This window comes from Lemur catta, chromosome 6, assembly GCF_020740605.2.
Source record: "Lemur catta isolate mLemCat1 chromosome 6, mLemCat1.pri, whole genome shotgun sequence".
NCBI lineage: Eukaryota > Metazoa > Chordata > Mammalia > Primates > Lemuridae > Lemur > Lemur catta.
The window spans coordinates 53,203,950-53,230,618 of record NC_059133.1 but is presented as its reverse complement, the minus strand read 5'-3'; the positions used below and the strand labels follow the sequence as shown (position 1 = coordinate 53,230,618).

The 26,669-nt window shown below is 43.2% G+C and overlaps 1 protein-coding gene and 1 pseudogene across 2 annotated transcripts; one reads left to right on the top strand and one right to left on the bottom strand.

Moving 5' to 3' along the window:
* Nucleotides 1-653: 653 nt before the first annotated feature.
* On the top strand, nt 654-3,072 carry RPS26 (ribosomal protein S26). The gene is made up of 4 exons (XM_045553689.1): nt 654-879; nt 1,129-1,306; nt 1,800-1,930; nt 2,970-3,072. The coding sequence occupies exons 1-4, from the start codon at nt 877-879 to the stop codon at nt 3,003-3,005; spliced, it is 348 nt and encodes a 115-aa protein (XP_045409645.1). The 5' UTR covers nt 654-876; the 3' UTR covers nt 3,006-3,072.
* A 15,969-nt stretch (nt 3,073-19,041) lies between these two features.
* On the bottom strand, nt 19,042-19,723 carry LOC123639667 (annotated as a pseudogene). Its single transcript, XR_006735787.1, has one exon. The product of XR_006735787.1 is annotated as a 60S ribosomal protein L15-like (transcript).
* Nucleotides 19,724-26,669: the final 6,946 nt, after the last annotated feature.

Here is a 26,669-nt window from a genome sequence, read left to right as displayed (position 1 = left end):
GTAAGATTTTCAGGAACCAACTGCAGGATTTTGCTTCACGTGGTCCAGGGCTCAAAACTAGTGTGAGTTAAATACAACTCACACGGCAGTCAATGTATTAAAGTGAGGATAATAATAGTACCTACCTTATAGGTTTGTTGAGAGTTAAATGAGTTAGCATTAATAATGTCTTACTACACTGTTTGGCACTGTGCTAACAGGATCCAGGGATAAACAGGTGAATGAGAACCAGCCCCAGCACCAACGCACTTGTCCATGGCTCCTCATTGTGAGGTTTCCTCTATACTGGAAGAAGGAATTCACAAAATGTTTGTTTCCTCTCAGGCGTTCCTCTTCACAACCCTAAACCTAGTATAGTAGCAGGACTGTCAGAGAAATAAATCGAGGGCGTCCGCCGGTGACGTGGCGCCACCTTCGGTCTAAGGACTTGGGGTCCAGGAGACCTCTCGGCTTCGCACTACAACTCCCATCAACCATCTGTCCTTCTCTGGCCTCTAACGGAGAGTGCGTCTTGTGATCTAGCGCCGGGCAACTTCCGCTCCTAGGACCTAGTAAACCGGAAATTATAGCGCCCACGATTGCGTCCGGAGTAGAGCGCCGCGAGGCTTGCTGGGGGACGTATAACTCTCATTTTCTTCCGCCAGCAGGCTAAATAGTCCCACAGGCATTTTGTTCTACGGATAAATAAACTCTAGGAACGCCTTTCCACCATAGAATTCAGCATAAATGCTAAATAATAACCAAAATTTAGTTTAGCGGGTTGTAGTCCTTGACACCCGTCTCCTAAGGATTCTTCTGGTGTGGGCGGAGGGGTCTCGTGCTATATAAGGAGGCCCGGCGGGTGGCCGGATCCTCTTTCGCGTCTTAGCGTCCAAGATGGTGAGTTGTGGCTCTTGGTGTGCGCGGGGGACTGGGTGGTGGCTGAGAAGAGCAGGTTCTGGGAGTGTGGGATTTGAGAGCCTAACGGGCCGAGTGTACGTATGCGTTTGGGCTTGAAGAGTTTTGCGGAGCAGCAGAAGATCTCTGTGGCGCCTTTCTGGGGGGCGACCGGCACGGCATGTAGCCGGAATGGGGCTAAGGCTGGGTAAGGTGCACTCCTTTCCTAACAGGATCTGTATCCTGATACAGACAAAGAAAAGAAGGAACAACGGTCGTGCCAAAAAGGGCCGTGGCCATGTGCAGCCTATTCGCTGCACGAACTGCGCCCGATGCGTGCCTAAAGACAAGGCCATCAAGAAGTTCGTCATTCGAAACATAGTGGAGGCCGCAGCTGTCCGGGACATTTCTGAAGCGAGTGTCTTCGATGGTAAGTGAGCCATTTCCGCTAAGTGTGTAAGAATCCTAGTACCTAAAACCCTTAACCCAACCTTGCTTTTCTGCAGGTTGTGTTCGTTGGACTTTCTCAATTTCTACGTATCTTTAAGGTTTTTGCTGTTAGAAGAAAAGTAAATGTTTTTCTTTTTTAAAAAAATTAATTAGCTAACAAGAAGATTCAGGAGTAGATGTTAGGGCTCGTGTGGCTGTTAAAGGAACTGCATTCTTGGTTTATTACATCTAAGGTGTGGATTTGATCCCTATGATGTCAAGGTGAGTTCATAGGATACATTCGTTTGTGAAACTGACAGTTGTACTTACATGTTTGGGTATCAGAAGCTGAGGGGTTGCTTTAGGAGTGAGAAAGTTTTGTAGATGTGCCTGACAGACGTTTAAGTAGTCTTAGTTTTGACTGAGCATAAACAAGAATAGTGCAAAGTAGGTATGTGATACCTAATGTTAAATCTTTGTGTTCTTTTCCTCAGCCTATGTGCTTCCCAAGCTATACGTGAAGTTACATTACTGTGTGAGTTGTGCCATTCACAGCAAGGTAGTCAGGAATCGTTCTCGGGAAGCCCGCAAGGACCGAACACCCCCACCCCGATTTAGACCTGCGGTGAGTGTTTAAAATAGGAATGTGTGGAAGCCAGGGGGTAATGGCTAAAAACATTTTGTCTTCTCTATGGTGGTGGCTCACGCCTGTAATCCTAGCACTCTGGGAGGCCGAGGTGGGAGGATCACTTGAGGTCAGGAGTTCGAGACCAGCCTGAGCAAGAGTGAGACCCCATTTCTACTAAAAATAGAAAAAATTCCCCAGGCATGGTGACATGTGCTTGTAGTCCCAGCTACACGGGAGGCTGAGGCAGGAGAATCCGTTGAGCCCAGGAGTTTGAGGTTGCTATGAGCTGGGCTGACCCCATGGCACTCTAGCCCAGGCAACAGAGCGAGGCTCTGTCTCAAAATAAATATAAATAAGAGTAAATAAAATTTGATGAATAAAATTAATTTTAAAAATTGAAAATGTTAAGAGGGAGTAGCTGCTAAAATAAGAAATAGAAAATAAGGCTGGGCGCAGTGGCTCATGCCTGTAATCCTAGCACTCTGGGAAGATGAGGCGGGAGGATCACTGGAGGTAAAGAGTTCAAGACCAGCCTGAGCAAGAGCAAGACCCCGTCTTTACTAAAAAAAAATAGAAATTATCTGGACAACTAAAAATATATAGAAAAAATTAGCTGGGCATGATGGTGCATGCCTGTAGTCCCAGTGACTCGGGAGGCTGAGGCAGAAGGATTGTTTAAGCCCAGGAGTTTGATGTTGCTGTGAGCTAGACTGGCGCCATGGCATTCTAGCCAGGGCAAAAGAGCGAGACTCTGTCTCCAAAAAAGAAAATAAAAACATTTTGTCCTCATGTGACACAGGGAATGTCAAGTTCTGTGCCTAAGGTTAAGCTTTTAAGGCAGGTGAGACCTACGCTAAAACATTTTACTGGAGATATTCCTAAAAAATTGTTAGAATCTTGAGGAGTAGTAATCTCCTACATCTACCAGCTGTATGTGCATTTATAGCCTAAATGCATTGTTAGAGGATGGTGGTCAAGTTCTTGGGGGGTGTCTTAAATTCAATGGTTTTAATTAACTCTTTTACTCCTCTTTCAGGGTGCTGCCCCAAGACCCCCACCAAAGCCTATGTAAGGAGTTGAGTCCTTGAGTACTGAAGAAAAACTGCATTGGGAAAAAATAAAATGGAAGTTATACTTAATATAGCATGTTGAGTATGTCTGTGCCAGATAGAGTGGGAGTTTGTGTTATACCAGGTGTTCTAGTGTGAATTGTCACATAATGTTTTCCTTGGAAAGAAAGCTAACCTGTGTGAATTGAACTTTAACTCTTGCAGTCTTATCTTTGGCCTCCGCAGTTTGCATAGCTTTATGGGAAAAGGAGGGAGGGGAGGATCTGAGTATTTGGTGAATTCAACCTGGACAAATTTAAGTTGGCATCCCAAAAATGGGTGAAGATCTCTAGGAGAGCAAGGGAAAACTGAACATTGTAGTGAGGGGCATATTGGGCAGTGACTTAGACTGAGGTGTTCATACCCTTGGTCGATGACTTTAAGAGGAAATGCACACTTGGATAGCTTCACAGCTGTTTCAGGATTCATATTCAGATCTTCAGCTTCCTACCTTGTAATTGGTCTGCTGGTAAGCCAGTTAATGTGCATCTTTCTGTAGTGCATTTCTAGGAACTTGTGGGAATCCCTCCAGAGGGTAGAGAAAGGATATACCTTATTTCGTCTGTGTGACAATGGTTTATTTGTACTATAAATCAGAAATAAGAACTTAAGGGCTATATATTTTATGTGTTTCTGGAAAATACATTTGGGGAGTGGGTTTTTAAGAACTGACTTTGTGGCCGGGTGCGGTGGCTCATGCCTGTAATCCTAGTACTCTGGGAGGCCGAGGCGGGTGGATTGCTCAAGGTCAGGAGTTCGAGACCAGCCTGAGCAACAGCGAGACCCCGTCTCTACTAAAAAATAGAAAGAAATTATATGGCCAACTAAAAATCTGTAGAGAAAATAGGCAGGCATAGTGGCGCATGCCTGTAGTCCCAGCTACTCGGGAGGCTGAGGCAGTAGGATCACTTAAGCTAAGGAGTCTGAGGTTGCTGTGAGCTAGGCTGACGCCACGGCACTCATTCTAGCCTGGGCAACAAAGTGAGACTCTGTCTCAAAAAAAAAAAAAAGAACTGACTTTGCCAATTAGGTTATACATTTTAACCAGTAGCATGGAGATTTTGATAATGTACCTTGTGCTAAAAGGTGTATCCTCTATGAGTGTCTGTATTCAAAGGAATATGATAACAAGGAAAGGGTAGATTATCAAAGCATGGGGATGGTCCTGTTAATTGGAAAATTCTTTGTACCTCCCCCTCAAAAAACCCAGACAGGAACTGCCAACCCTGACTTGCAGGTGAGTGTACTAATGCATGGGTTAGAATAGCAGTGGCAAATTCTGAATTTGTCAGAACACTGAATGTAGACGAGAGTGTCCGCATCCTTTGGGGAAGCTCGTAAGACAGAGCTGTGCCCCTTGGTTCCTCTACACTGTAATGACTCCTTCCCACCGGGGGTAAATAAACATTAATGGAACGAAATCAGAGGTTCAAGGTAAAAGTGAATGCTAAACCTGGCGGTTGGTCCCTAATTTCATCTCTCAACAAAACCAGATTGAAATAATACATTGAGGCCAGCCATAGTGGATCATGCCTGTAATCCCAGCACTTTTGGAGGGTGAGGTAGAATACCTAGAGGCCAGGAGTTCCAAAACCAGCTTCAGCAACATTGCAAGACCCCATCTCTACAAAAAATTTTGAAAATAGCCAAGTGTGGCTGGCTGCTCTGCAGTGGCTCAATACCTGTGGAAATACCACTTTGGGAGACCAAGGTGGGAGGATTGCTTGAGTCCAGGAGTTTGAGGTTGCAAGAAACCCCATACCCTTCAACAGTCACTCCAATCTCCTGGTCCAGTGGTCCCCAACCTTTTTGGCACCAGGGACCAATTTCATGGAAGACAATTTTTCCATGGGAGGGGTGGTTTCATGGTTTCGAGATGATTCAAGTGCATTACATTGTGTACTTTATTACATTGTAATATATAATGAAATAATTCTATAACTAACCATAATGCCAAATCGTTGGGATCCCTGAGCTTGTTTTCCTGCAACTTAGATGGTTCCATCTGTATTTGCAGCCATTCCCCAGCACCAGCATCGCCACATCAGATCATCAGGCATTAGATTTTCATCAGGAGCGTGCAGTCTAGGACCCTCCCATGAGCAATTTACAATAGGGTTCCCGTTCCTATGAGAGTCTAATGCCAGCACTGATCTGATAGGAAGCGGAGCTCAGGCAGTGATGTGAGCCATGGAGAGCAGGTTCAACTCACCTGCTGCTCACCTGCTGTGCGGCCTGGTTCCTAATAGGCCTCGGACCAATATTGGTCTGTGGCCCGAGTTTGGGAACCGCAGTCCTAGGTAACCTATAGACTTTCCTATTCTGGGCATTTCATGTTAGTCTAATGATACAACATGACCTTTTCTGACTAGCTTCTTTGACTTAGCATGTTTTCGTTCAACCATGTAGCATGTAGCAGTACTCCATTGCTTTTTAAGGCTGAATAGTGTTCTATTTTTGACTGTTATGAATAATTCTGCTATGAACATTCATGTGCAAGTTTTTTTGTGGACATCTGTTTTCAGTTCTTATGGGTATATACCTAAGAGTAGAACAGCTGGGTCACATGGTAACTGTTTAACTTTTTGAGGAACTGCTAGATTATTTTCCAAAGTGGCTGCACCATTTTACATTACCACCAGCAGTCTATAAATTTTCCAACTTCTCTACATCATTGCCAACACTTACTATCTGTCTTTTTAATCAGTTATCCTAGTGGATGTGAAGTGGTAACTCATTGTTTACCATTACACTTTCAGTCCAGAGTCTTTCCCAGGGTCTGCAAGACTCCAGGTGATCTAGACCTATCTTCTTTAACTTTGTGTGCCACAGGTAAACAACCGAAACTCACATGGCAGCAAACTTGACATGAACTCATGTTAAGTGATTTATAATCTCTATTTATTACACTTAACATGACTATTCTTATATTTTGCTGCAGAAATATTAATGTGTTTGATCCCTGATGCTTCAGATTCCTTCTAGGATGTTATGTATTAAATAAAATACGGGCCGGGCGCGGTGGCTCACGCTTGTAATCCTAGCACTCTGGGAGACCGAGGCGGGTGGATGGTTTGAGGTCAGGAGTTCGAAGCTAGCCTGAGCAAGAGCGAGACCGTGTCTCTACTAAAAATAGAAAGAAGTGATTTGGACAGCTAAAAATATATATAGAAAAAAATTAGCCAGGCATGGTGGTGCATGCCTGTAGTCCCAGCTACTCGGGAGGCTGAGACAGAAGGATTACTTAAGCCCAGGAGTTTAAGGTTGCTGTGAGCTAGACTGACACCACGGCACTCTAGCCCGGGCAGCAGAGCGAGACTCTATCTCAAAAAAATAATAATAGGCCGGGCGCAGTGGCTCATGCCTATAATCCTAGCACTCTGGGAGGCCGAGGTGGGTGGATCGCTCGAGGTCAGGAGTTCGAGACCAGCCTGAGCAAGAGCGAGACCCCCGTCTCTACTAAAAATAGAAAGAAATTATCTGGACGACTAAAAGTATATGTAGAAAAAATTAGCCGGGCATGGTGGCGCATGCCTGTAGTCCCAGCTACTCGGGAGGCTGAGGCAGTAGGATCGCTTAAGCCCAGGAGTTTGAGGTTGCTGTGAGCTAGGCTGACGCCACGGCACTCACTGTAGCCGGGCAACAGAGTGAGACTCTGTCTCAAAAAATAATAATAATAATAATAATAAAAAATACATAAAATATGTACCATATTATTGTTCTAAAATAGAAAACCAATTCCAGAGCAAGTAAGGCCCCAAAGATAAATAAAGGATTATAGACCTGAACCACTCTCCCCCTAGCTCACTTGAACTTAGCCATAGCCACTGCCTTGCTTCTTCTGTAACATGACATCCAGGCATGCTCCTGCCTCAAGAGCGTTTACACTTGCTATTTCCTATGCTGAAAAGCTCTTTCCCCATCCAGCCAAATGACCTGCTCCTTTACTTTCTTTAGGTTTCTGATCAAATATCAGCAATCAAACTGATCAATAGGCTACCCTATATACTGCAGTCCACCATTACACTAGGTCATTCCCTTAGACTGCTTCCCCACTAGAATGTAAGCTCCATGAGATCAGGGTCTTGTTTTGGTCATTGCTACCGTCCTCAACACTTAGAAGTATCCAGCACATAGTAGTGACTCATTATTTGGATAAATTGTTTATATCACTTAAACCTCACCAAAATACTATGAAATAGGAATGACTTCCGAAAATTGAAGGGAGAGGTAACTCACCCAAGGTCACACAGCTAGAAGCAGCACAGGTGGAATTTACATCTAAAATTGCCCTTTTAGGTTCTTAATCAGCTGGCTCTGTGCAACAGGGGTCTTGGACTCAAAAAAAAAAAAAAATACCAGGCACATAGGCAATCAATAGTCTCCTTCAATAAGCTTATTAGCTTGTAAACTCACATGAAATGGGCACATTTGTATACCTATTAGTTACCTACCAAAAGAACAAACTAAATGTGCAAACTAAAGAATCATGACATTAACCTAAATAGTGATAGGCAGTGAATTTCTTCCTCATATATTGCGAAGTGTTTCAGAGGTAGGCAAAGAAAAATGAAAATCCAGACTGTAGGGCTGGGGGAAAAGGGTAGTCCAGGACCTCAATAAATCATTTTCCAACCAGGCACAGTAGCTCACATCTGTATTCCCAGCACTTTGGGAGGCTGAGGAGGGAGGATCACTTGAGGCCAGGAGTTCAAAACCAGCATGGACAACATAGTGAGACCCTGTCTCTACAAAAAAAAATTTTTAGAGTTAGCATTGCATAGTGGCGCCTGCCTATAGTCCTAGCTACTCAAGAGGTTGAGGTGGGAGGATTGCTTGAACCCAGTTCGAAGTTACAGTGAGCTACAAGTGAAGCTACAGTGAGCCACTACACCCTAGCCTGGGTGACAGCGAGACCCTGTCTCCAAAAGATAAAAAATAGAGAAACAATAATGATAATAATAAAACTACATAGCTTTTAAATTAAAAAAAAAATTTATGTACCAACCAAAGTCATCCTACAAACATCCATAGGAAATGTCTCCTGAGCTGTAAACTCATGAAGTTAGGGACAGTGGTTGGTCAATTATATTGCCTGACATAAAGCAGGTCGTCAACATTTGTGGATGAAGAAATATACTCTGACTATGGAAAAGTCAGAAATGAATGAATAATCTCTTTTAGAATTGCCTATGCTATTTAAATAAAATACAGAGTTCTAAGCTACATCTCCAAAAAGCATGATTCAAAGAGTGGGGTAGGGTCCAGGAATCTGCATTTTAGTAGTGTCCCAGGTGATTCTGATGCAATCGGTCTGCAGGCCGTACTTTAGAACAGATGGTGAACAGAATGTTGAATTTGGGAGATTTTACTGATGAGGAACCCTAAGTTCCAAGGGCTGTGAAAGGGTTTCAGGAGATAAGGTAAGAGTGCAAAATGGGGTCAAAAAAGGCTGCATGGGAATTAGAATCTGGGAGACGTGGGGTAACCTGGAGTCCTCCTTTGTGGTGACTGTGCATGAACAGGGATAAGGACAGCTGAGCCCTGGAGGACATGATGCCTCACAAGGCAAGTGTGCAGTGGGACCTGGAGTCCCAGCTCACTTGTCCACAGGTTCAGGGACCCTGACTTCACAGCTCCTCCCCAAGGCTATTTTCCTGACCTTTGCTCCCCTGTCTCAGGTCCCTGCTGCATTCCTCATTTCAGGTATGTGGCTAGGCAGCAAGGGGAGAGAGGCCCAAAGGCATTGAGATGGGGGTGGGGATCACCGGGAGCGAAGGAAATTGGGATGGGGAGGAGGAATACAGAGTCTCCCTCCGACCTCCTCAGCCCCCAAAGAGAAGTTCTTTTTTTTTTTTTTTTTTTTTTTTTTTGAGACAGAGTCTCACTTTGTTGCCCAGGCTACAGTGAGTGCCGTGGCGTCAGCCTAGCTCACAGCAACCTCAAACTCCTGGGCTTAAGCGATCCTACTGCCTCAGCCTCCCGAGTAGCTGGAGCCACTATGCCCGGCTAATTTTTTCTATATATATTTTTAGTTGGCCAGATAATTTATTTCTATTTTTAGTAGAGACGGGGTCTCGCTCAGGCTGGTCTCGAACTCCTGACCTCGAGCGATCCACCCACCTCGGCCTCCCAGAGGGCTAGGATTACAGGCGTGAGCCACCGCGCCCGGCCCAAAGAGAAGTTCTTGAGAACACATCTTTTTCTACACAGCTTGTCCTGATCCAGGCCCCCTGGATGAAAGTAAGGGCAATTCTTCAGGCTACAGTTAGAGTTAAAGGTGACATCGGGGTGGGAAGGCAGACCTGGTCAAGGTCAGTACCTCAGGGGGCAGTATAGTGCAGCAGTTACGAGCCTAGCTTTGGAGTCTGACAGACTTGATTTGAATCCTTCTTTTGCTATATGGTAGCCTTGTGCAGTGACTTTGGGCAAATTACTATTTAAACCTCCAAACTTCATTTAAAAATGAGAATAGTTACACTTCACGGGACTGTTTTTTGTTTGTTTGTTTTTAGAGATGGAAGCTTGCTCTGTCTCTAGGCTGGAATGCAGTGGTACAATCATAGCTCACTGCAGCCTCCATCTCCTGGGCTCAGGAGATCCTCCTGCCTCAGCGTCCTGAGTAGCTGGGACTACAAGCGTACACTACCACGTCCAGCTAATTTTTTTTTCTTTTTCCGTAAGACTCTGCTTGATATAATTTTTTAATTTTTTGTAGAATTGGGGTCTCACTTGTTGCTCAGGCTGGTCTCCAACTCCTGGCCTCAAATGATCCTCCCGCCTGACCTCCCAAAAGTGCTGGGATTACAGGTGTAAGTCGGTATACCCTGCCTCTTGTTTATTTTTAAAAATTCCCTTCTTTTTCATATTTTATTTCTCTTAAGGCATTATTTGTTGTGTTTACTTGTTCTTATGTTCCTATAGTTTAGTCTTCATTTCTAAAATATTCTTTCTTTTACTTCTGATTTTTTCTTAAGCTCTGTTACTTCATTTTTGAATTTTTGGAATTTCAAGTCTCATATCACTTTCTTAACGTCTTTTAGCTCACTTTGAAATAAAATGTTATAATTTTCATGTGTTTTGTGAGCATCTCTCTCTCTGGCATGCTTTATCTGTAGAGATATTTTTCTGTTCCTTATTTTCTTTTTTTTTTTTTTTGAGACAGAGTCTCACTTTGCTGCCCGGGCTAGAGTGAGTGTCGTGGCGTCAGCCTAGCTCACAGCAATCTCAAACTCCTGGGCTTAAGCAATCCTCCTGCCTCAGCCTCCCGAGTAGCTGGGACTACAGGCATGCACCACCATGCCCGGCTAATTTTTTCTGTATATACTTTTAGTTGTCCAGATAATATCTTTCTATTTTTAGTAGAGACGGGGTCTCCCTCAGGCTGGTCTCGAACTCCTGACCTCGAGCGATCCACCCGCCTCGGCCTCCCAGATGGCTAGGATTACAGGCGTGAGCCACCGCGCCCGGCCTCTTTTTTCTTATAGTACTTTGTATAGAATTTAACTAAATACTCTTTCGTTGCCTTTTTTTTTTTTTTTTTGGAGACAGAGTCTTGCTCTGTCTCCCTGAGTAGAGTGTAGTGGCATCATCATAGCTCACAGCAACCTCAAACTCCTGGGTTCAGGCAATCTTCCTACCTCAGCCTCCCAGAGTGCACCAGGCCCCTACTCCATCTTTGTCTGAACCTTCTCTTCCTTTGTCTGTATTGTCCCTGTCCTACTCAATTTTGATTCCTCTCTCAGTGATTTAGTTGCTGTTTTGGTTCTGGTTTTGTTTTAGTGGGAAATCCCACTGAGAAATCCCAAAACTAGTCTGCCAATGCTGCTGCCATCTTCCCGCCACCACCAAACATACCCCACCCCAGTTATTCTTTTCTTTTTTTTGGAGGCAGAGTCTCGCTCTGTTGCCCCGGCTAGTGTGCAGTGGCATCATCATAGCTCACTCCAACCTCCAACTCCTGGGCTCAAGTGATCCTCTTGCCTCAGCCTCCCGAGCAGCTGGGATGACAAGCACATGCCACCATGCCCAGCTAATTTTTCTATTTTTCATAGAGACAGGTTCTCACTTTTGCTCAGGCTGGTCTCAAACTCCTGAGCTCAAGCATACCTCCCACCTCAGCCTCCCAGAGTGCTAGGATTACAGGCATGAGCCACCACTCCAGGCCTCAGTTATTCTTTTATTGGATCCTGCTTGTGCTTCATTCTTGTCTCATGTTGTAGTAATATGTGTACTTGTCTATGATCTCTTTCTCCCTAGATTGTTTGTGCCATGAGAGCTCAGGAATGAGCTGGCAATACAGTAGGAGCTAATATTTGTTGAAAGCAAAATGTTCCAGGAAAAGCACCATATTTAGAGGCTGAGAGAAAAGAGGTGGTTTGTGGCAGGTACATAAAGTGGGCTAGAGAAGTAGTAATAGATAAAACTGGAGGAGAGTCCACTTGCTCAAGGCTTCTTGGGTGTGGCTCCAGGTTAAAAAAAAAAAAAAAGATAAAACTGGAGGGGTTGGGCCAGGTCAGTGCAGAGCTTTGTAAAGCAGTGAAGGAGTTTGTACTTTATCCTGAGGGCAATGAAAATCCATTAAAAGATTTTAAGCAAGGGAGTAGTCTGATGAGAACTCTTTGGTTTTTGAGAAACATCACAAACTGTAGAATAAAGAATGAATTATAGAAGGCAAGACTAGAGACCAGGGATTAGAATCTATGGAAATAATGCAGCATTTGTGCATAAATGAGTAAAAAATTGAATTATAATCATCTGATTTTCAGATAGCTTACACAGTGTAAGACGTAGTAAGAATTCAAAAGGCAATAGAATGGCCAGAAAAGAGTTGAATCTAAAAAAGATGAAAATTAGTAGAGATAAATAAAAGCTCTTTCATACAGGACCCCAATTCACAATTGATGAATAATTATAGGCTGGTTTAATAATAACTTATACAGTTATATAAACAATATATAAAGTGATACTGTGATGAAATTCACCAAAAATGTTAATTTACTTTTTAAAATATAGCTTGAGATATAGTTAATATATTATACTATACAATTCACCCATTTAAATTGTATAATTCAAGAGTTTTAGTAAATTCACAGATACATGCAACTATCATTGTTATCAATTTTAGAATATTTTCATCACCTCAAAAAGAAACTCCATGCCTTTTAGCTATCAGCCTTCTATCCCCCATTGCCTTTCTTCTCCAGCCTTTTTTTTTTTTTTTTTTTGAGACAGAGTCTCACTCTGTTGCCTGGGTGAGTGCTATGGGGTCAGCCTAGCTCACAGCAACCTGAAACTCCTGGGCTCAAGCAATCCTCCTGCCTCAGCCTCCCGAGTATCTGGGACAACAGGTGTGCACCGCCAAGCCATGCTGATTTAGTCTATTTTTAGTAGAGATGGGGTCTCACTCTTGCTCACGCTGGCCTCAAACTCCTGAGCTCAAGCTATCCTCCCACCTCGGCCTCTCAGAGTGTTAGGATTACAGGTGTGAGCCACTGTGCCTGGCCTCTTCCCCAGCCTTAAGCAACCACTAATCTCCTTACTGCCTCTATAGATTACCCTTTTCTGGACTTTCATATAAATGTAATCCTATAATATATAAACTTTTGCGACTGGCTTTTTTACTTAGCATAATGTTTTCAAGGTTCTTCCAAGTCATAGCGTTTACTGGTACTCCATTTTTAATGGCTAAATAATATTCCATTATATGGATATACCACATTTGTTTATCCATTATCCTTCCATTGATGGACATTTGGGTTGTTTCTATGTTCTGGCTATACTGAATAATGCTACTGTAAACATTCATGTACAAGTTTTGGTGGGGACTCATTTTCATTTCTCTTGGGTATATGCTCAGGGGTGGAATTGCTGGGTCATTTAATTTAACTTACTCTTTGGCTCCATTAATAGACATAACATTCAGAATGTGCTAAATGATAGTCTCCCCAATAATGTGGTATTCAGTGCTGGGCTATCCACATTGACACACTGGACCAGGTACAGCTAAAAGAGGTAAGGGTAATAGAGGAGTGATTGTTAACTGGATCACTTGAAACACACTGAGAGGACCTGGAGACGTTTAGCTGGAAAAAGGAAACCTAAGGGGAGCTGGGCATGATGTCACACACGTGTCGCCTAGCTACTTAGGAGGCTGAAGCAGGAGAATCCTTTGCCTAGGAGTTCAAGGCCAGCCTGGGCAACATAGCGAAACCCTGACTCTAATAAAAATACATACATATATATATTTTATAAAAGAAAACTAAAGAGGAAGGGAGAGACATTTTCAAAAGATCTGAAATGTTGTTAGATAGAAGGGGGATTAACCAGAGGATAGAACTAGACCTGCTCAGTAGAAGTTACAGAGAAACACAACACTGTTTGAAAATTTCTCTTCTTTCAGTTCCAATTATTTTATTTTTTGATCACATAAAACATAAAACATGAACAAAACATAAAAGGTACAAAAGAAAAAATAGTGATATCTCACATTCACTTCCCCTTCCTAGAGCCAGTTTCTTGTGTATCCTTCAAGATACACTTTAAACATATAAAACCAGACTTTTTATTTTTTTAAAGAAGTTAATATGCTTTCAGAAAATGAAAACATTTCTAACTCTCTGCAGCCCAACCCTGCAGTGACCGTCTCAGGCATTTCCTATCCTGGGGGTGTTCAAGGAAATAGACAAACAAATCATCCATTTATCATCTGGGTTTTTTTTCTCTTGCAATTTATTTGTTAAAAAAAAAAACTGGATTGTTGTCCTGTAAAATTTCCTGCACTGTGGATTTTGGTGATTGCGCAGTATCTTTCGTCTGTCTCAATTCAATACCAATTTCTCATAAATTGATATTGAATAAAGAGGCTTAATCAAATTCAGATTTGATTATTTTGGACTTCACAGAGGGTACTGAGTTCTTCCATCAGGAGGCACATGACATCTGGTATCTCTTTTTGTGATGTTCTCAGCTATTGATTTAGGCTCAAAGCCTAAATCTATAAACTCATTAGAACTTTAAAAAGTAGTGATATTCTAAATGTATTACCCCTTCTTCATTTATTAGTTAGCATATTTTTATAATGAGAAAGTTCCTCTTGTTTTAGTTGCTATTCTAATGTATAGTTCATATAAGAAACGCAGATAAGACCTGCCAAGGTGGCTCATGCCTGTAATCCTAGCACTCTGGGAGGCCCAGGTGGGAGGATCGCTTGAGCTCAGGAGTTCGGGACCAGCCTGAGCAAGAACCAGATCCCATCTCTACTAAAAAAATATAAAAATTAGCTGGGCGCAGTGGCGTGTGCCTGTAGTCCCAGCTACTCAGGAGGTTGAGGCAGGAGGATTGCTTGAGCCCAGGAGTTGGAGGTTGCAGTTGCAGTGAGCTATGATGATGCCACTGCACTGTAGCTGGGTGACAGAGTGAGACTCTGTCTCCAAAAAAAAAAAGAAAAGAAAAGAAAAAAAAGAAAGGCAGATAAATGTTTGATACTTTATCTAGAGTTTTCAAAATAATGGATTGGTTCCCTGTCATTTTCTAATGATGACCAATTAATATTTTTTAGAAGGTCAGAAAGGAGAGGAAGATATATTTAAAGCAAAGGAAATACAGGCAGTGATATAGGAGGAAAATCAGGAAAATGTGGTAGCTTAGTAGAAAAGTAATTGTTTCAAGAGAAAGAGAGTGGGCTGGGTGTGGTAGCTCACCCTTGTAATCCTAGCACTCTGGGAGGCCGAAGCGGGAGGATCGCTCAAGGTTAGGAGTTTGAGACCAGTCTGAGCAAGAGCAAGACCCCATCTCTACCAAAAACTTAGAAAGAAATTAGCTGGACAACTAAAAATACAGATAGAAAAAATTAGCCAGGCATGGTGGCTCATGCCTGTAGTCCCAGCTACTCAGGAGGCTGGGGCAGGAGGATTGCTTGAGCCCAGGAATTGGAGGTTGCTGTGAGCTAGGCTGATGCTATGGCACTCTAGCCCGGGCAACAGAGTGAGACTCTGTCTCAAAAAAAAAAAAAAAAAGAGGAAGAGAATGATAAACTGGCCAAATGTTGCTGAAAAGTCAGGTAAGATGAGAACTGACCATTGAGTTGGACAAGAGCAAATCCAGTGGAATAGGGAAACAAAACTTATTTAGAAAGGGCTCAGGAGAGAATAGGAGATAAGGAAGTAGAACAAGCAAATATGGACCAACAGTCTCCAATTAGGGGACCACCTGTATTAGGAGGTATGAGAAAATCCATTAGGGTGGAGAAGAAAATATTAAATGCTCAATTCATATTTATTTTATCTAATACATATTTTACTAATATTTAATTTGTGGATTGACAAAGATGTCATCAGTCAACACAAAAGAACAATAGTAACATCTTTTTTTCTTTTTTCCTTTTTCTACTGAGCTCATCCTTCTGCCGAAAGTCACATCTTAAAATATGGCATGAGAAGTATCCTAAGGAAATAGGTGGACAGCGGTATTCTCTCACTTCTCTCTATTGTTTTTCTACTCACTATTTCTTTGATCTCTGTTCTAATCTTTATTATTTCCTTCCTTCTGCTAGCTTTGGGTTTACTTTGCTCTTCTTTTTCTAGTTCTTTGAGGTACAAAGTTGGGTTACTGATTTGAGATCTTTCTTATTTATTTATTTACTTTTGAGACAGAATCTCACTCTATTGCCTGGGCTAGAGTGCCCTGGCGTCAGCCTAGCTCACAGCAACCTCAAACTCCTGGACTCAAGCAATCCTCCGCTGTGGGACTATAGGCATGAGCCACCATGCCTGGCTAATTTTTTTCTATATATATTTTTAGTTGTCCAGCTAATTTCTTTCTTTCTTTCTTTCTTTTTTTTTTTTTTTGAGACAGAGTCTCACTTTGTTGCCCAGGCTAGAGTGAGTGCCATGGCATCAGCCTAGCTCACAGCAACCTCAAACTCCTGGGCTTAAGCAATCCTTCTTCCTCAGCCTCCCAAGCAGCTGGGACTACAGGCATGCGCCACCATGCCCGGCTAATTTTTTCTATATATATTTTTAGTCGTCCAGATAATTTATTTCTATTTTTTTAGTAGAGACAGGGGTCTCTCTCAGGCTGGTCTCAAACTCCTGACCTCGAGCGATCCACCAGCCTCGGCCTCCCAGAGGGCTAGGATTACAGGCGTAAGCCACCGCGCCCGGCCATTTATTTCTATTTTTTTTTAGTAGAGATGGGGTCTTGTTCTTCCTCAGGCTGGTCTTGAACTCCTGAGCTCAAGAGATCCTCCTCCCTCATCTTGGCCTCCCAGAGTGCTAGGATTACAGGCATGAGCCACTGCACCCAGCCTGTTAATAAGTTTTTAAAATCAGGCCAGCATGGTGGCTCAAAAAAAAATTTTTTTTCTTCAATAGTTTTAGGACCATTTAGGATTTTCTATTACTTCTTGGGTAAGTTTAGGTAAGTTTCATTTTCCTAAGTGTGCATTTATTTCAACTAAATTTTCAAATTTATTTATTTTGTTTTGTTTTTCAGAGACAGGGTCTAGCTCTGTTATCCAGGTTGGCATGCAGTCACATCATCATAGCTCACTGTAACCTCAAACTCCTGGGCTCAAGCAATCCTCTTGCCTCAGCCTCCCAAGTAGTTGAGACTATAGGCACATCCCACCATGCCTGGCTAATTTTTTAATTTTTTGTAGAGACAGGGTCTCACTATGTTGCCCAGGCTGATCTCAAACTACTCATGTCAAACAATCCTCTTGCTTCAGCCTCCCAAAGTGCTGGGATTATAGACATGAGCCAACACACCGAGCCTCAAATTTATTTTTATGACGGTATTCATACAGTTACTTTATTATCTATAGGATCTGTAAGAAGTCTCCTTTTTTATTCTTTTTTTTTTTTTTTTTTTTTTTTGAGACAGAGTCTCACTCTGTTGCCTGGGCTAGAGTGCCATGGCATCAGCCTAGCTCACAGCAACCTCAAACTCCTGGGCTCAAGCAATCCTCCTGCCTCAGCCTCCCGAGTAGCTGGAACTACAGGCATGTGCCACCATGCCCGGCTAATTTTTTCTATATATTTTTAGTTGTCCAGCTAATTTCTTTCTATTTTTTTTAGTAGAGACAGGGTCCTGCTCTTGCTCAGGCTGGTCTTGAACTCCTGAGCTCAAACTATCCACCCACCTCGGTCTCCCACAGTGCTAGGATTACAGGTGTGAGCCACCGTGCCCAGCCTCCTTTTTTATTCTTGATATTGGAACAAACTTAGCTTTGCTGATCTTCAATAATGTACATTTATTTTGTGTTTTATTAGTTTCTGTTTCTTTATTATTTATTTTTTTCTGTATTCTTTGAGTAAATTTGTTCTTTCTTTCCTTTTTTTTTTTTTTTTTTTGAGACAGTCTTGCTCTGTTGCCAGGACTAGAGTATGGTGGTATCATCATAGCTCACTGCAATTTCCAATTCCTGGGCTCAAGGTATCCTCTTGCCTTGGCCTCCTGAGTAGCTGGGACTACAGGTGTGCACCACCATGCCAGGTTAATTTTTCCATTTTTGTAGAGAGATCCTGCTGTTGTTGGTCTTAAACTGCCGTCCTCAAGCAATCCTCCTGACTCAGCCTCCCAGAGGTGAGCCACCAGGACCAGCCTTGTTCTTTTTTTGCAATTTCTTGAAATGGATACTTGTGGTTAGTGGCTACCGTATCCGACAGCATAGACTTAAAGGGTACAAAGATAGCAGTCCCCAGCATATCTTCATTTAATTCACCAATCTGGTCCCTACAAAACCCAGAGAGATCCTGGAGGATGGTAGAGAACTACTGCAAACTCAACTAAGTAGTAGCCCTAGTTATATAGCTGCTTTGCTGTATGTAATATCATAGCTAAAGCCAATTAACAAGGCCTCAAGTACATAGTGTGCAGCCATTAATCTGGCAAGTGAATTCTTTTCCATTCTTTCCTATCAGAAAGGAGAGCAGAAACAGTTTACATTCACTCAGAAAGGACAGCAATAACATTTATAGTCTTGCCCCAGGGCTATGTTAACTCTCCCGCCCTCTGTCATAAAATAATCTGAAGAGACCTAACCAGCTGGAGGTCTCTCAAAACATCACTGTATTGATCTACTACACTGATAACATCATGCAAATTGGACCGGTTAAGCAGGAAATGGCAAGTGTGCCAGATGCCTTGGTAAGACACTTGCTCTCCAGAGGGTGGCATAGTAACCCTATTTCAGAGTTCCCTTCAGGGTTAGCTGAAGCCTTGTGTTTACTCTGCAGCCCAACTTCTGCCCAATCCTGCTTCCTTCTGTCCTTTCCTGCAAGTGTTGATCCCAAGAGCACTCACTCATAAACTTCCTGCACTCTAATTTCCACCTTAGAATTGGCTTCCTTGGAAACTCTGTGATCAAGGGACAAGCTTTACCGGGTAAAAAATAATCCAAAAGTAAATTGAGATTTTAGTATGTGACAAAATTCAGGCAAAAAATTATGCTACAAAAGGGAAAGTGTTACATAATGATAAAATAAATAAGAAAGCAAGAAAATATGATCATCATAAATGTACTTGGTAATATAGATTCAAAATATACCAATAGTAATAGTTAACTTTATTGAGTACCTTCTACATGTCAGGCATGTTCTATAGGTTTTTCATGTATCAGCTCACAATCTCCATTACAACCCTATGAGAAAGTATTATTATTATCCTCATTTTATGTTTACAAAACAATTGACAAATTTAGGAAGGAAAAAAATAAATCTATTGATACTGGAAACATTTACATAGCTCTCTTAGAAACCGATGGATCAAGAAGATAAACAATAAGCAGAGATATACAAGATCTGAATAATACAATTTACAAGTTCTATCTTTATACATGAAGATTTCTACAGCTAACAGATAATATACTTTTTCTGGCACATGTGAAACATTTACAATAAATGACTATGTACTAAGTTACAAAGAAAGCCTTAATAGTACATTTTGTTTTTATTTTATTTATCCATTTATATAGTTATTTATTTATTTATTTATTTATTTTTGACCGTCCTAAATTGTTTATTAGGTATGAATTTTACAAACATTATATTAGCAGTAACGGTGGAGCTGGAGGGTATTGCACCTTCTCCAAGCTGCACGGCGAGAACCACCAATAGTGTGGTGGAACTTAGGGCCCTTTCCAAGGCCACGGCTCTTGCGGCCTGCAGATGTCAGCCCACGCATCTCCCTGTGCTTGTGGACCGGTTTGGTGATCCACTGGGTGTCAGGATTTCTTCTGATAGCTTTATGGAATGGATCAATGAGCATAACCTCAAAAAATTTGTACGTGGAATCTTCACCAACCCAGTAAGAATTCAGGACTCTTAGAGCCCCACAGTGGCGTCCAGCTCGCTCCTCTGCAACCGACTGAAAGCTTCGAGCAAACTTTAGCTGGTTTACACCATGATGGACAAGCTTGCCATAGGTCGCACCCTTAGGAACTGGGCGTTTGCGGCCACCACGGCGCACAGGAATCCTATATACGAGATAACCTTGCTTGGCCTTGTATCCCAGTCTGCGCGCTTTATCCGGGCGGGTGGGGCGGGGAGCCCTGTGGAGCGCAGAGAGCTGGCGGTATTAACCAGCAGCCGACCCTCAGAAGGAAGCGCATTACATCAGACTGCTTCTTCCTCCATAGCTCCTGGATATACTTGTATGCGCCCATCTTGGCTTACCTGATGGCTGCCGCCAGACGGAAAGGTATTTATTTATTTTTTATTTTATTTTTGAGACGGCATCTTACCCAGGCTGAAGTACAGTGGAGTCATCATAGCTCACTGCAGCTTCCAACTCCTGGGCTCAAACAATCCTCCAGCCTTAATACTATATTTTGAAGAATCAATATTACAAGGCCTATGTTTTATGACTATAATGTAACAACATGAGAAATTAGTAATTAAAGGATAGCTTTTAAGGCCCAGTGTGGTGGCTCATGCCTGTAATCCTAGCACTCTGGGAGGCCAAGGCAGGATAGCTTGAGGTCAGGAGTTTGAGACAAGCCTGAGCAAGAGCAAAACCCAATCTCTACAAAAATAGAAACATTAGCTGGCCATGGTAGTGCATGCCTGTAGTCCCAGCCATTCGGGAGGCTGAGTCAGGAGGATCGCTTGAGTCCAGGAGTTTGAGGTTGCAATGGGCTATGATGATGCCATTGCACTTCAGGCTGGGTGACAGAGGGAGACTCTGTCTCAAAAACAAAACAAACAAAAAAAAAAGATAGCCTTTAAACCCAAATGTATAGAAACTAAAAACATATACTATTAAGTAATTTGGGTTAAAAAAGAAGTCAGGGGCCAGGCATGGTGGCTCATACATGTAATCCCAGCACTTTGGGAGACCAGCCTGGGCAGCAGAGCATGACCCTGTCTATAAAAAAAATAAAAGTAAAGAAGACAGGAAATTATAAAATACTTAAAAGGAGGCTGGGTACAGTGGCTTATATCTGTAATCCCAGAAGTTTCGCATATCAAGGTGGGAGGATGCTTGAGACCAGGAGTTCAAGACCAGCCTAGGCAACACAGCAAGACCCTGTCTCCATAAAAACTTTTTTTTTTTTAATTAGCCAGCACACTTCTAGTCCCAGCTACTGGGGAAGCTGACACAAGAGGATTTCTTGAGCCTAGGAGTTTGGAGTTTGAGGTTATAGTGAGCTATGATGGCCCCAACTGCATTCCAGCCTGGGTAACAGACCAAGACCCTGTCTCTAAAAACAAAACAAAACAATCTAAATAAATGTGAAATTTTCTAGGGTAAAACTAAAACTTTACTTAGAGATATATCAACTATACATCAATGAAGTCTGTGATGCAGGGGTGGGAAAGAATGTCTTTTAAAATATCAAGATCTGCAAGATGTCTGTAAGGAATGAAAAAAAAGTTAAGGCGGGCGCGGTGGCTCATGCCTGTAATCCTAGCACTCTGGGAGGCCGAGGCGGCTGGACTGCTCGAGGTCAGGAGTTCGAGACCAGCCTCAGCAAGAGCGAGACCCCGTCTCTACTGAAAATAGAAAGAAATTATCTGGCCAAATAAAAATATATATATATAGAAAAAATTAGCCAAGCATGGTGGCACATGCCTGTAGTCCCAGCTACTGGGGAGGCTGAGGCAGTAGGATCGCTTAAGCCCAGGAGTTTGAGGTTGCTGTGAGCTAGGCTTACACCATGGCACTCACTCTAGCCCAGGCAACACAGCGAGACTCTGTCTCAAATTTTAAATAAAATTTAAAAGAAAAAAGAAAAAAAAGTTAAAAAATAGATAAATACATATATAAAAATATCAAAATCAGCTGGTGATGTAGTGTGTGCCTGTAGTCCCAGCTACTTGGGAGGCTAAGGGAGGAGAATCCTTGAGGCCAGGAATTAGAGGTTATTATCATGCCAACTTTGCTCCAGCCTGGGCAACATAAGGAGACACATCTCTAAAAAAAAAAGAAATCAAGTTTAGAGGTTCTGGAGGCTGTGTATTCTAGCAGGATGGATCTGCCAGATCAGCCAATGCCAGAGCAAGATTGGGATCTTTTTTACTTACGGGAGCAGCTTTATGGACGAGGGGCTGTATGTGCAGTGATCACGGCAGTGGCACTGCCACTTGGGACTTCAGCCCAGGAAGCTGAGTTGCAGCTATTAAGAGAAAAAGGTAAACATTTATATGGATTTTAAATATGCTTTTATGATTGTGCATGCTCATAGTGCCATTTGAAAGAAAAGGGGTCTCCTGACAGCAGGAAATAAGAATATTAAATATGCCACTGAAATAATGGCCTCAATACAGGCTGTGACTGAGCCCAAGCAGGTGGCCAGCATGGCAAAAAGAAGTCAGGCCACTGGCAGAGCTGCTAAGGAGGCCACTGGAGGTGATCTGTTCCTTGGGGTCATGATACCCCTGCTAGATTTAGACCCCCTTAAAAACTAAAGACTGGTGCTCTGACATTTGGGATAGCACAGCTAAATGGAGACAGAATTTTCATAGACTCGTATTCTACCCAAAGCTTTGGTTCAGCCTCTTATGAGGCATGTACACGAATGCACACATTGGGAGCTGGGAGCCTTGATGATGATGCCTTGATGGATTTGGTGGATTTGATGGGACCTCATTTGAGAAGACCCCATTTACAACCGTTTATGTGCTTGGGGCAGTCCAAGGACAGAAAGGTGATCTGCTACACAGGGAGCCTTTTCAATGATTGGCAGTTTTACTCAGATGCCTAGGCTTGTATTGGTGGATACCTCTTCAGGCTTAGTAGAGACTTGTCCTCCCCAGAGGAAAGAAAGAAGCATAAGGTTACTGGAATCCTTCTGGAGGAACTCACTCTGAGATGGGCTCCTACCAGGAGCTACAGGGCTTTTGCCGAGTTCCTGCATGTGTACAGGAACAGGCCTCAGGGGACGACAGGATGATGGGCATCAACAGTTCAGGGAAAGAGGCCAAGTAAATGGAGAATAACATGCTGGTGATGGAGGCTGTGGACAGCCAGCTACGGAGATGGCTCAGTAGCTCCTCCTCCTACAGCGAGGACATCAGCAGATATCCCATTGCCAACAGGACCCAGGAGCACACACCACGGGGCCATGGACATTTCACAAGAGTGAAAATAGACCCTCCTTTGTAGCAGAGGTAACCCAGCAAGTAAACAAAGCCCCACACCTAGAACAGAAATTGTACACATCCTGGAATTGATGCAGGAAACCCATCTAAGGTGGGGTAAGATATTGCCGTTTGCCCTCCTCTGGATAAGGGTAGCTCTTTAGAAGCAGGCTTAAGTTAAACCCCTAAGAAATGGTTTATGAGAGACTGACTCTTCCTAGCACCCTGAGGTAAGTATGGTAATATAACCATGAGTAAAAGAAAAAGAGTAAAACAATATGTCAAATGCGTGGGTCAGGTGCTAGCCACTATACTTGAGCTTGCCTCTTTCAGGTCCCTGCCCCAGTTGGAAGCAGAGAAGTGGAAGAGACCCTACGAAGTGCCTCTAACAACCCACACCTTGTTAAAATTGTCAGAAGTGAAACATTGGGTCCATCACACCAAAGTAAAGAGGTGTAGCCCCCAATGGAGGGACCAGCCTTTAGGCGACCTAAAGTATCTGTTTCAGAAAAAGAAATAAATGAAAATGTTAATTTTTTTCCAAAAAAAAAAAAAAAATCACAAAACATAAGAAATAAAATTGACTAGATTATAGAAAAATTAAGAATTTCTGTTTAATGAACAATATTATTGACAGAGTTAATGATAAAAGATTGGGAAGATATAATAGGCAATTCATAAAAGAGAAAAACCAAAAGTAAGAAAGAATTTGAGATGTGCAAACATATTAATAGTTAAAATTGCAAAAAGATATCATTTTAAACCCATCACAAATTAAAAAATTAGAAACTTGAATAATGTCAAGTATTGGCAAGGAAGTTAGGATGTAGAAATCTCACCATTGGTGGTGGGAATGTAGACTGGTGCAGTCATTCCAGAGAATGCGGAGGTCAATATGCACAAGAAATTTTCATAGAATCAAAGGACGCAAGTACAAGGATATTAATTACACCATCGCTTGTGGCAGCTGAAAGTTGGAGGCAATCTAAGGGTTCGTCACTAGGGTAATGAACAAGTAAAGTATAAGGATCTACATAATAGAACACCTTGCAGCAGTTAGGAGCAAGGGACTAGAAGGCCATGGGGTCAAAGAAAGTTTGTTTTGTTTTGGTTTTTAAGATGGAAGAGCCTTTGCCCCTGCAATCTCAGCTACTTGGGAGGCTGAGTCAGGAGGACCATTGAGTTTGAGACCAACATGGGTGATATAAAGAGACCCTAAGGAGACCCTGTCTCAAAAAAAAAAAAAGCAAGAAAGAAAGAGAAAAGAAAGGAAGAAAGAAAGAAAGATGGAGATATTATAGCATGTTTGTATGCTAATGCACATGATCCAGTAGAGAGAAAAACTGATAATACAGGAGAAAGGGGATACTGCAGGAAAAGCATTCCTTAGGTAGGCAGGAAGGAATGGTCTCCGGTGTAGAACTGGAATGTTCAGTGTAGAACTGGAATGTTGGGGTGAGGGTGGAGATAGGAATGGAGGAGTGACAGTTGGCTTTAAATAGAAGCAAGGACAATTCATTGTAACAAGATGGAAATTAGAGTATACAGAAGAGCTGGGCAGTGGCTAGTGCTTGTCATCTCAGCTACTCAGGAGGCTGAGGTGGGAGGATCACTTAAGGCCAGGAATTTGAGATCAGCCTGAGCAAGAGCGAGACCCCATCTCTACTAGAAATAGAAAAATTAGCCAGGTGTGGTGGCCGCACCTGTAGTCCCAGCTACTCTGGAGGCTGAGCCAGAAGAATCGCTTGAGCCCAGGACTTTGAGGTTGCTATAAGCTAGGCTGATGCCATGGCACTCTAGCCCAGGTGACAGGGTGAGACTCCATCTCAAAAAAATAAAAAAGAAAAAGAAAAAAAGAAAAGAAAAAACCCCAAAAGTATATAGATGAGGATGGAGGTAAATTGGCCAGGATTAGTGGTAGGAAGATAAGGATGTTTCTTTTGACTACTTTTATTTTCACAGTTAAATAAGAACCAAAGCCATCAGCTAAGAGTAAGGAAAAATAAAGGGATGCCGGAAAACTGCAGAGAGCATTCATAAATAAGCCTCCCTTCTTTCATTTATTTAATCAGGGCAGCACCCAACAGGGATGGCCAGTTACATGGCATTTTTAGCCACTGTGTTTATCCTGGGTGCTTAGCATGATGTTTCTCTAAGTGTTGAAGAATGAATAGATAACAGCAAACATATCTTGGGATCTAGTTGGGAGTGTTAAAGATGGGGTTGGGGATAAAGAGAATAGATACAGCTGGCCTTCCTTGAATGCTTCTTAAAGGTTGAGCACAACACAGTAATTCAGAGCTCTACCTGCCTTTTCTCATTAAGTCCAAACAACAATCTTTTTTTTTTCTTTAAAGTGGGGCAGCACTCTAACAATGGTTCAGAGAGCTCCCCCAAACAACAATCTTGTAAGTAGATACAACTGTTTATAAACAAGGAAACCAAGGAGGGTTTTCTCCTTCAAAATCAAGGCCCTGAACACTAGGTTGAGATGGAGGCGTAATAAAATAAAAGACTCTTTAATCTGGGGGAGAGTAGATAAGAGTGGAGATCCTTAAGTGGTTTAGCTCTGTTATCTGATGGGCGTTTGATTCTGAGCAGATGAAGCTCCACTCTCAGTAAAACATAAGAAATCAAACCTGAGTTTCTCCTCCTGGTCACCTGATCACCTGGACTACTATCACCATGTGGATGACCTTGGAGAAGTCACAGGTTTCCAGTTCTGTAAATGGAGAGTGATGTCGCCTAGCTCACATAATTTTTATGTTAAGTGACACATTCTCTAAGGCACTAAATTTGAGGAAATGCTTTGAAAACGAAATGGCATATGAATGTACCTGTATATGTTAGCCATTTTGCTGTTGCTATTACGACTGTTAAGACATGTGGTCTGGGAGAAGTCAACCTCCCGAAAGAGGGCGAAGCAGGAATTATCAGGCAGAGAACGGGCCCTCTAGGTTGTGTATCAATAGAGAGCAGGTTAAAAGAATTTTAGGTAGTTGTCTTGGCTAGGGGCGAGGGACGAAATTTTTCTTTATCAAGGCTCAATTGTTCTCTAAGTCTTCAGGCTTGAAGTTCTGGGGAAAATAATTAGGCTCTCCGGGCGAGATCTGGAATGCCAATTTAAAGGGTTTGAAATGCAACGCCATGTGGGCCTTCACTGCCGCAGGTTGGGCGCCAGGGGGCGCTGGTCGGATCCGACCGGGGGCTAGCAGGGCTTTGGCAGCGCCCGACCTTCTGGCCCGGATCGCCCAAGCTGGTGCGGGAGGTCTCAGGGGTCCGTGCCATTCGTCTCTGGTGTCCTCTTCGTGTCCCTCTTCACTGCCCACTCATCCTCCTGCTCTCCAGCGAGAGCCTGGACTTGGCACCCGGGAGGGTGTGGGCGCCTGTGGTGGGGACCATGTGCCCATCTGGGTCCCCAGAAGAGCGGCGGGAACTGCGGCCGCCTGGACGGCGCGGTCAGACTCCAGTGTGGAAGGGGAGGCAGCTGTTCTCCCAGGCGGCTGTGGGGGGCAGCAGAGGGGACGGCGACAGGTGCGGGAGCCCCTCCCGAGGTAGAAGTGGAAAGGCGGGCTCCCGGGTCTGTTCCCAGGCTGGAAACCAACCCCTACCCCCCGCCCCATCCAAATCCCCCGGAGAGTCTGGGCCGGCGCCGGGTCTGGAGGAGGAATCGGCCGGAGACAGTGCAATTTCACGCGGCCTCTGGGGCTCGGGTTCCTGGGCAGGGTGGACAAATTATGAGGTTTCAAGTCCCGGGAAAACTGAGGTGGCCTGAACATGAGGCAAAAACACCCTCCCTCTCAAAAATACACAGAGAGAAATATTCACATTCAGAGAGAAAATCCCCCCAAGTGAACCAACCGGCTAGGGGAGTTGAGCGATTTGGTTAATGGGCGAGGCCAACTTCCAGGGGGCCGGGCTTTGGAGCGCTCTCCCCACCCTCATTCATTACCTTTCCCTGGACTTAGGCGCTTTTGGAATCTTGAAGTTCCTTTAGCGCAGCTCCAGAAGGAAAATTAGGGTGCGACCCATCCTGCCTCTGCT